We start from the raw sequence: 9,774 nt of genomic DNA on the forward strand, positions 1-9,774 counted from the left end.
TGGTCACAATGATGACAAGCTGACTGACACTTGAGGACTAAGGTGCATCTGGCTTGCTGAGATAAAAACATCCCCAGCTCAGATGAGTAACAAAAAAACGACTCTTTCCAAACAATGAGGGCAAAAGGCAACTTTTACTAATGGAAATTCATAACATCAAAATGCTCCGCCCCTTCGACTCAGCCTCTGGAAGGCAAGTCTCCTAAGCAACACAGGCCACGAGGCTTCAGTGACATCTTGCTGCGTTCTCAAGCACAGCGAATGGGTTCTGGTTTCTATCTGATCATTGTGAGAGCAGGACTGTGTTCAGGTCCGATACCTTAGTTGCCAGAACCTGTTTTCTCCAGGATCTTCTCAAGGTGCTTAATTAAGTCACGGCGTTTAAATCTGAAAATGACGAGACATGCCATTACCCAGCGGAATCCCAAAGACACCAGGAAGTGGGGGGCACTGTGGCAGACAGGCAGGGAGCTCACGGTCTACACGGGAAGGAAAGGAACACACACCTGGGGAGAGACGCTCAGGTGCACAAGGAGTGTCCACGGGGGCCGGCAACCAGCCCAGACCATGGCGAGATGGCCAGGCCCAGTGGGGGTGGGAGGGCGAGTCAGACTCAGAGGACACAAGCTGAACAACACAGAGCAAGCCTTAAGTGTGAGTGGGGGCAGGACCCAGGATGCTCAAGCAGGGGCAGGCCCTGCCCCCACCACTCAGCCCCCACACTGCCCCAGCCCAACTGCTGAAAGAACTCCACCAGTTCCTCGGCCACCCACCTTGCTGCTTCCTTGATGGTAAACTCAACAAACTGCTTCTTGACTTCCACAGGGCCTCGCACTTCTTCAAGCAACTTGAAGATCTTTTCGTATTCTGAAGGCATTAAGAACACCTCAATATTGAGGAAGAAACAGAACTCAGTCTTGCCGTTTGTGGCCCTCACTAACCATGCCCTCTGGGCTGCAAAGGTACAGAGTGTGTGGGGCTGAAATGCAGAAATGGAGACCTCTGCACACAGCCACTAAAGAGTTCTAGGAAACAGCCACCATCAAAGACAAGACAAGGAAAGAGGTATGGGGGACACACTAAGCAAAGTAGAGGGGAGGGGAACCGTCTGAAATTAGCGAGGACTCAACTCTGGCCGAGGCCGAGTCCACTCGGGCAGTTCCAAGCTCTTCTAAACCACAGGTTGAGAGAGCCTTCCTGCGTTTTCATCACTACCATCCTCCCGCCACTTACTTCGTCCAAACTGTCGAACTTCCTTCATGAGCTGATGTTTGATACCAACGTTGATTTCCTCAATACTCTGTGGAAATGGATCAGGCACCACCGCCACCATGGGCATGGCAGGAACTTCAGGGCCACGTGCAGAGGGGCCGCTGCTCACGAATCCTGCCCCAAAGGGGTCCCCACCAGCCTGGAGAAGCAGCCCCCCTTGACTGGGACCAGTGGAGGCATCAGGTGGAGAAGCCAGCGGATAGAAGGGGACGCTGCCAGCTGCCATGCTTGTGGCCAAGGAGCCTCTCACTGTGGTGGGACCACTTTGCACTGTCTCCTCAGGGACAACGCGGCTGGCAGTAGCATCTGGAAACCAATGGAGAGGCTCAGCTATGAGGCAGGTGGGCTTCACCCCCCTACGCCCTACACGGGACATTTACAAGCTCGTGTCCTGCGATTACTTTTCTCAGAGCAGCTGGGAGCACCAGAGAATTCTTGGACCTCAAAAGTGGACATTGCGACACAGAGGACAGGGAAAGCACCTCCTAAGTTGTGGCTCTGTGACTGCATGTAGAAACACAGGGGACGGGACATCTATCAGTAAAACATTCACAGAGCCATGGCACTCATGAGTCTGTGCCCTGTGATGTACTTTAGGTGTCAAAAAGCTGGAAGGTTCATGTGGTGTCAAGATGCCTGATGAGATTCACGCTTAGTCACCAGAGATCCCTGTCAAGGGGACAGACCCTCCTCACTCATGTTTGGAGTATCAGAAAAAGGCATTTATGTCCCTCAAGTGCGACACCTCTAATTACGCCACCCCCTTGGTGCCAGGAGCTGGCCACCAGCAGTGAAGCAGACAGAAACTGCACCTGCCCTGATGGAACCTACACCGAGATGGGAAGTCAGAGAGGAAGTGCATGGAGAGCAACAGGCCACCCCAGCTGGACTCCTGTTGGGGGAGATGTGGGCAGGGGAGTGGGAGGGAGCAGCAGAGGGGCCTCCAGGGCTGAGGGTGGTGGCAGGGCCTTCTGGGTGGTGTCCTCTGAGCAGAGCCTGAGGAGGAGACAGAGCAGGCTTGTGCAGATTTAGAGGGACAGTTCAGGCTGCAGTAAGGGTGAGGGTCAGAGGGGGACCTGCTGAGGACCAAGGAGTGGAGGAGAGAAGCAGAGAGACAGAGGAGGAGGCCCCCAGAACCCATGTGGGGCCACGCAGAGACTGTGGTCCACCGTCAGGACCAGGACTTGAGGTTGTGTTCTGTGTGCTTGGGAACATAGAGGACGATGCTCTTCCAGGAAGGACACACAACGGGCCCATTCCTTACCTGCTGACACCATCAGTCTGGATGCAGGGGGAGAGGGGAGGGGTGAAAGGGGAGGAATGAGAAGCACAAGGACGGGAAAATGTTACTGGAACATAGTGGCAATCAATCATGTCAGAGTAGGAGCAAAGACTCGAGGAGGAACATGGTGTGATTTTAAAGTCATCACAATAGTGAGATTGGAGAGGCAGATAAACAAAAGATCAGGATCCACCTCAAGGAAGAAAGAAGCCTGGAGAGATGGAAATCCCTGAACGTCCCCATCACGGAGCCAGTGAACAACGGGTCAAATGCAGCTGAGAAATGACTGGCAATGCCAGCTGCCAAGCTGGCCTTCTCCACCCTGGTTTCTGTGGCGTGCGGAGGCAGGAGGCGAAGCCCCTGTTGGACAGTGTGAGGAGAGGCCAGATTGAGGGCGCGCTGTGTCCTGACCCACAGAAGAGCCAGGCAGAGAGGGCCTTCCCATGCATCCTCCTTTGCTGCTGCCCCCATCCTGCCCTGCAGGAAGCTGCTTCATGCTGGCCTCCTGCAGCCTCTCCCAATAGGTTCCTGTTCTCGGAGGTACTGCATCTGACACGCCAACTGCAGGCTTGTCCACCCACCCAGGACGCAATTACCATCTCCCTGGGGCTTGGTGGAGTCCTTCCAACGGGAGTGGCCCTCTCCTTCCTCTGGCACTGACATCAGGGACATAGTGCGTCTCCGCTTGTGTGGTCTAGGACTCGGCCTAGGTCCGCCCGAGAATTCATCTGCTTTGTTAGCCATGGTTTTCTGAAACACACCAGTGGATACATTCTGCTCATTACTAAATGTGACCATCACATAAGTGCCAGCAGACTTTGCATGCAGAAAGAATTGTGTGCTTGTGTCCCCATGTGAGTTCACCCGTGGGCCAAGTTTGGCCATACCTCACAAACACTGTTCTCAGAAAACTAACCTAATGTTAGGCCAGTCTAGGTGGATCGTGGAGGAAGGTGACATGCAAGGTGCTGCTCACACCCAGACATGGCTCATGATTAATTAGTACTTGTGGAATGAGCGGATATCAGCAACCACATTGGAACACACAGTGACCTCAGTGAGTAACTCCCCACTATTCTGTGGCTACCCATGTTTGGAGATGGAATTCCTTTTCCTGTTCTCAGGAGAGGGAGTTCATTACATACCACAACGGTGGCACTGAAAAGCTTGCATGTGCACCATGCAGTGTTGGTGGCAGGCAAAGGTGAGAGGCAGTGACAGAGAAGACTTAACGTAAGGCCCTATTGTCCAGGCGAAACCCAAGAATCTCCCCAGCATTACTGGAATAAAATCAGTACAACACGTTTTGTGAGCCTCCTGTATTACCCATGAAGAGGAGTGCAAAAGAGGAGGGAAGAATTTTCCAGAGGTCATTGAATAACGGCCAGGAATTCCTTGTTTTATTTGTCATTACTTTTCCTTGTGGATTAGAATTATACATAAGAATGAGATGCGTTTTCATATCCTCATCCACGCACACAGCATAACTTGTTCCAATGCCTTCCACGTCTTAGCTGGCTATTTGGCAAAGCACAATTCTGGGAAGAGAAGATTTAGTGGTTAGGAAGGTTCAGCCCCCTTGGCAGGGATGGCTTGTCCTACAGGTAAACTGTTCCAGTCACAAGCACTCTGCCCCAAGAATCACCTGCTAAGCGAACCCCTCTGGACGTGAAGGAGGAACATCTGGGGAAGACAGGAAGATAAGTGACAGGGGTGGTCAGCCCTGAGGCCAGCAAGAAAGGAAATGGAGGACTGCTGAACTGCACAGGAGGAGGCTCCAGGGGCTTCATTCAGTGACAGTTGCCAGGCACCTAGGAAGCAGGATAGAGCAAAACAGCAATGCAGTCTGCCCAGCAGTACCAGGCTTCTCACTCCACCCTGGGCATTTTGGCTCTCTGGAAAGCTCTTGTGACATTTCTGTGTGAATCAACACTTGTTGGAATTCTCAAGCCCCAGGAAGCTGCTAGACTGAAGTTTGAACCCAAAAGGCTGCACATCAGCCCGAGTCTCTGGTGGTGATGTGAGAGCTGAGCAGCCCCTAGAGACATCACCACCACCAAGTGACTCCATCTGCAGCCAGGGAACATGGCAACCCTGTGGGTTCTTCCTGCCTGTTATGGTTTGATCCCAAGCCATGGGCTAAAGGCTTGGTCCTCAGTGGGGTTCATTATTGGTTGGTGCTAGAAACCTTAGGAGGTGGAGCCGAGTTGGAAGCCATGGGTCACTGGGCGTGGGCCTTTACAGTGACACACATTTCTTCCCTCTCCCTCTTGCTGTCTCATACCCCGCCCCAGCCCCAGCCCCATTCATCCTAAGCAGCGAGTGTGAGGCCCACGTGGCCAACATGTTGAAACCCCATCTCAAAAATATAAATTAAACTGAAATCAACAGAAGTAATCGAGCTCCGAGGAATATATCTCATAACATAACATGTGGAATGCAGTATTAGAAAAGAAAAAAAAAATTCTGAAAATTCCTAAGCTGTGAGTTTCAGTAAGGTAAAAGAGGAGTACAAGAAATCCAAATGCAAAGAAAATAGGAGAAGGAGCTTTACTTTTATTGGCGGGGGGTGGGTATGAGGGGGAAGCTGGGGTTGTAGCACAGGCAGGCAGGGGCTCTACCACTAACACCACTAACTTACACACCCAGCCCCACTTTACTATTTAAGGGGAAGCAAAGCTGATGAAATGGAATGAGAAAGCAACAATAGCAAAGACCAACATTGGCAAAGTTGATCTTTTAAAACACACACCAAAGGTAGACATGTCTGACTTCACCAAGCAACAAAAATCTTAGTGCTTCCCGGGGCAGTGCGTAGGCTAAAATTGGAACGACTCAGAGAATATTAGCATGGCCCTTGAGCAAGGATGACATGCAAATGTGTGGAACATTCCATAAATTTTTAAGGAGAAGAGAGAAAAAGGAAAATTTTACCTGAAAATAAAGCTTGCTAAGAGAAGGAAAAGAAGAGGTTGGGATTAATGTGAAAATTATGACTTCAGATTTGAAAAATGAGATGGAGCAGAAAACACTTGTAGGAAAAAAATAAAATTCAATCCCATGTGAAAGAGGAAATCTGAATGCTCTCATGTCTGGTAAAATTTTTGTCATGGTACCGGGGATTCAACCCATGGGCGCTTAACCACTGAGCAACACCCCCAACCCTTTTTATTTCTTAATTTTGAGACAGGGTCTCAATGAGTTGCTTAGGGCCTTGCAAAGTGGCCGAGGCTGTCTTTGAACTCGAGATCCTCCTGCTCCAGCCTCCCCGAGCCACTGGGATGGAAAAATTATTAACAAAGAAAAAACGCACACCTTCCAGTTCAGACATCTCCCTAATGAGTCCTCCAAATACTCAGGTGAGAAATGTGTTTTACACAAACTCCTTTGTAGAGTAGACAAAAGGAACAAGTTTTCGGCTCACTTTGTGAGGCCAATGTCAACTTGATGCCAACAGCTAGCAAGGACATTAGAAGGAAAGAAAACCATGGGCCAACATCTGTCCTGACAACACTGATGAAAATCCTAAGTAAAATAAAAGCCAACCCAGTGCAATGATAGATAAAAACACATACATCAAGGCATGGCACCTTGTAATGCAGGAAGGCAAGACCTGTCCACATCCTCAAATCAGTCAGAGTTAACCACATTAACAACAAGAAGCAGAAGGAAACAAGGGAATTCACATGATCATTTTTATATTTTGGTTAATTTGCAACTCCTATTCATGATTGAAAACTATCACTATCTTATAATAGAAGGAAACTTCCTTAACTTAAGAAAAATCTTCTCCCCCACCTCCAAAAACAAACCAACACCCCAAAACAATTCAATGAAAAAAAAAAATGGAACCACCCAAATTACAGGTGAAGTATTGCTCATTTTGTCCCCAAATTCGTCAACAAGATGAGGGTGTCTACCATATAGTCAATAAGGTGTTGAAGGTCCCCCAAGTGCACTACAGCCAGATAAACAGAACCGTATAATGTTTCAAGTGGAACTTTCAATCTTTCTCTGAGGACATTTCTATGTAGGGAGAATATTCGGAAGGATACAAAGCCACTGCAGGTAGGAAGTGACTGTAGGAAGTTGCTGGATCCAGCAACACTCTTCAAACACCACCAGCACATCCGTATAAGAGCACCAAGTCACCAGAAAGAAAATTTAAGCCCCACTGAAAACAGTGCCCAAATCACTGAAAATGTAGGCACACATGTAATGATGATGTGCTGGGGCATTCCACGAAGAGAAAAGATCATCGAGAGAAACCAAAGAGCTGCTTAAGTGGAGACAAATGGTCTTTCTGTGCTTGGGATGAGTCCTTGTTAAAGCCTAATGGTGGGGAGGGGGCGCTGCGCATGCCCAAATCCCAGCAGCCTGGGCGGTTGGGGCAAGAGGATCTCAATTGCAAACCAGCCTCAGCAAATTAATGAGGCCCTGGTAAAATTACCAAGACCGGTTTCTAGATAAAATGTGAAAAAGGGGGGTCTGGGGAGATGGGTGAGTCGGAAAGCATGCCCGAGTTCAATCCTTATTCAAACTTTCCGGTCACCAAGTGTGGTCATGCATGCCTGAATCCCAGCAGCTCAGGATCCTGAGGCAGGAGGATCGGAAATTCAAAGCCAGCTACAGCAATTTAGCTAGGCCTTGAGAAACTTTGCAATTCCTGTCACTAGATAAAATATAAATAGGGGAGGCTGGGTATGTGGCTCTGGGCAACAAGCACCATCGAATGAGTTCAATCCCCCCTACCAAAACCAAAACCAAAACCAAAACAAACAAACAAACAAGCTTTCTTGTTCTTCCCAGAATGATTCTGGCAGTCTTCTCTAAAATCTCACCATGCTCATTTTGCACAGACAAGCTGGTAATACAAAAATGGAAACCAAAGTCTTAAACAATCCAAACAGTCTTTAAGAAATTAAACAACGGTTGGAAGACACATACTTCTAGATACTAGATTTACTATAAAAGCTAATGTAAGTCCAATCGCATGGTCCTGGAGCAAGTTAGGCATAGATAGAGATATATAGAGCAGCACAGAGTCTCACAACAAGTTTGTGAATAAAAAATAGCTGTATTTATTGCCCTGGGGCCAGAAAACCCTTGTGAGACAAATAGGCATGTTTTTCCCGGGCTACTCATTTGAGGTGCGGGGCCGAAGCCAGGCTCCCACGCATGCTGCGGGGGCCTCTACCACTGAGCTGCGCCTGCAGCCCACCACCCTCCTTTTAACCAGCTCACTTCGTAGAGACCAGCAAAACCACACCCACAACCCCACTGGAAGCCAAAGCAGGGGGTTACCCTCATTGATGGGGGTGGGGGGCAAAGATAGATTTTTAAAGAATACAAACACCGACCATAAAAACTAGTCTGAATAATTACATGGGTAGTTTCTGTGCTGGTAAAAGACAGCATTTATGGTTGGCGTCTTGGCGCTCGCCTGTAATCACACACACACCAGGGGGCTGAGGCAGGTTGATCCCAGTCAGGCTGCCTGGGCAATTAAGCAAATGCCTGTGTCAAACTCGGGTTTGCTGTTGTTGTTGTTGTTTGTTTTGGGTACCAGGGATTGAACTCAGGGGCACTTGAGCCACATCCCCAGCCCTATTTTGTATTTTATGTAGAGACGGGGTCTCATTGAGTTGTTTAGCGTCTCGCCATTGCTGAGGCCAGCTTTGAACTTGCCATCCTCCTGTCTCAGCCTCCTGAGCCTCTGGGATTACAGGCATGCACCAACCAGCCTGGCTCAAACTCTTAAAGTTAACACATGAGAGGGGACTTAGGGTGTCCTTCAGTGGTGGTAGGGTACTCCTGAATTGAATCTCCAGTACCAGGGAAAAAAACACTGTAAGACGAAAACAAAGATTTGAATCAAAACTCAAACTTGTGCTTTTGTCGATGTGCTTACGTACATAAAAGTATGTAAGTGAAAAAATCTGAGTGGAACCCTGACATAGTGGAGCTACATATTTCGCCACTCCTGCAAGTACAAACACGCCAATGGAGTTTGTGCACAAGTCCTGAACACTGAAACCCTCCTCAAACTCATCAACCAGCAGAGAAATGCAAGTGCAGACAGAGGGGATGGCTGCACACCCGCCAGGGTGGCGGATGTTCCAGCGTGACTGACTGGGCAGCGCAGCTTCCAGTATGAGGGGCTACTGGAACCTTCCGACACCCAGATTCACACCCAGGCGCCCAAGGCCACGGTGAAAGAGCTCCGTGGGGGCTGAGGCCCAGCAACCCCTCGCCACAGCCCAGAGGTGCAGGATTGCTCGCCGACAACGTGCCCCGGGCAAGGGCGGCGGGAATCCCCACCAGACAGACAGTGGCTGAGACCCAAGGCAGGCGAGATGACGCCGCCACCCCCATGCCGCGGAGCTGGACTGGCCAAGGAATGCACCTCACCTGGGGCTAAGAGCCGTCAGGAAAGAAGCCCCTTCTGTGTGGAGATCCACACTTCGGGGAGCAGTCCCAAGGTAAGGAGCGAAGCCCTGGTGGCCAGGCAGCACGGAAGGAAGGGAAGAGTCCCCTCGTGGGGCTCACCCAGGACGCCAGGAACACTGCCCCCTTAAGGATGGCTGCTCGCCTGCAGAGAACTGCCACACGGGTGGGTGTGTGTGTGTGTAGAGAGAGAGAGAGCGTCACCAGCACAGTGTCCCTCCCAGAACTGTGGGGGCTTCCTGAGGACCTCTGCAGAGCTGAAAAGGGGTGCCAAGGGAAAGCCCTCCTGGACTGAGCGCATCGCCTCACCAGGCGTCCATATAGGGCTGAGCAGAACCTCCCCAGGTATAGGACCCCAGAGTGCACTGAGACCCCCGTAATAAGCACACCTCCTGGGCTGAAGGACAGCACCCCAGGAAAAGTGGCCGCTCCACAGCTGAAATGCCGACCTTGTAAGGGAGCCTGGGATGAAGCACCTCCCCAAAGGGCAGTGAGGTTGGGGCACACCCCCCCACCCTCGCAGTGGGCTTTCTAGAATGCGCCCCCTGGGGCATCTGCAGGTCAATGGGGGGTGTTTTTCCGGAAGCATCTGGTACATGCCTGCCAAGGGAGACCCAGGGAAGTCGCTGGAACCAGAGTGTGGTTGGCCTCTGCGCCCTGCCCAGCCGGGTCCTGGGGGAGCCGCCTGCAGTGCCCAGAGCTCCCTGGGGGACAAACCCGGTGACCAGCAGACCCTCTGTGTCAGCCACAGAAAACGGGGGGGGGGGGGCCGC

The 9,774-nt window shown here is 50.6% G+C and overlaps 1 protein-coding gene and 1 non-coding gene across 2 annotated transcripts in view; one reads left to right on the forward strand and one right to left on the reverse strand.

Moving 5' to 3' along the window:
* Nucleotides 1-305: 305 nt before the first annotated feature.
* The window catches only part of LOC107152541 (integrator complex subunit 6-like), a 76,297-nt gene continuing 66,828 nt past the window's right edge, over nt 306-9,774 (reverse strand). The window contains exons 17-18 of the mRNA XM_048797026.1: nt 774-867; nt 306-387 (exon numbers count right to left, since the gene is read on the reverse strand). Coding sequence (XP_048652983.1) covers nt 321-387; nt 774-867 — 161 coding nt within the window. The 3' untranslated portion in view covers nt 306-320. The remainder of the gene's footprint in view (nt 388-773; nt 868-9,774) is intronic.
* On the forward strand, nt 5,350-5,456 carry LOC125614359. The gene has a single exon (XR_007344968.1). It is a non-coding gene; the product is annotated as a U6 spliceosomal RNA (small nuclear RNA).

This window comes from Marmota marmota, unplaced genomic scaffold (genome assembly GCF_001458135.2).
Source record: "Marmota marmota marmota unplaced genomic scaffold, marMar, whole genome shotgun sequence".
Taxonomy (NCBI): Eukaryota; Metazoa; Chordata; class Mammalia; order Rodentia; family Sciuridae; genus Marmota; species Marmota marmota.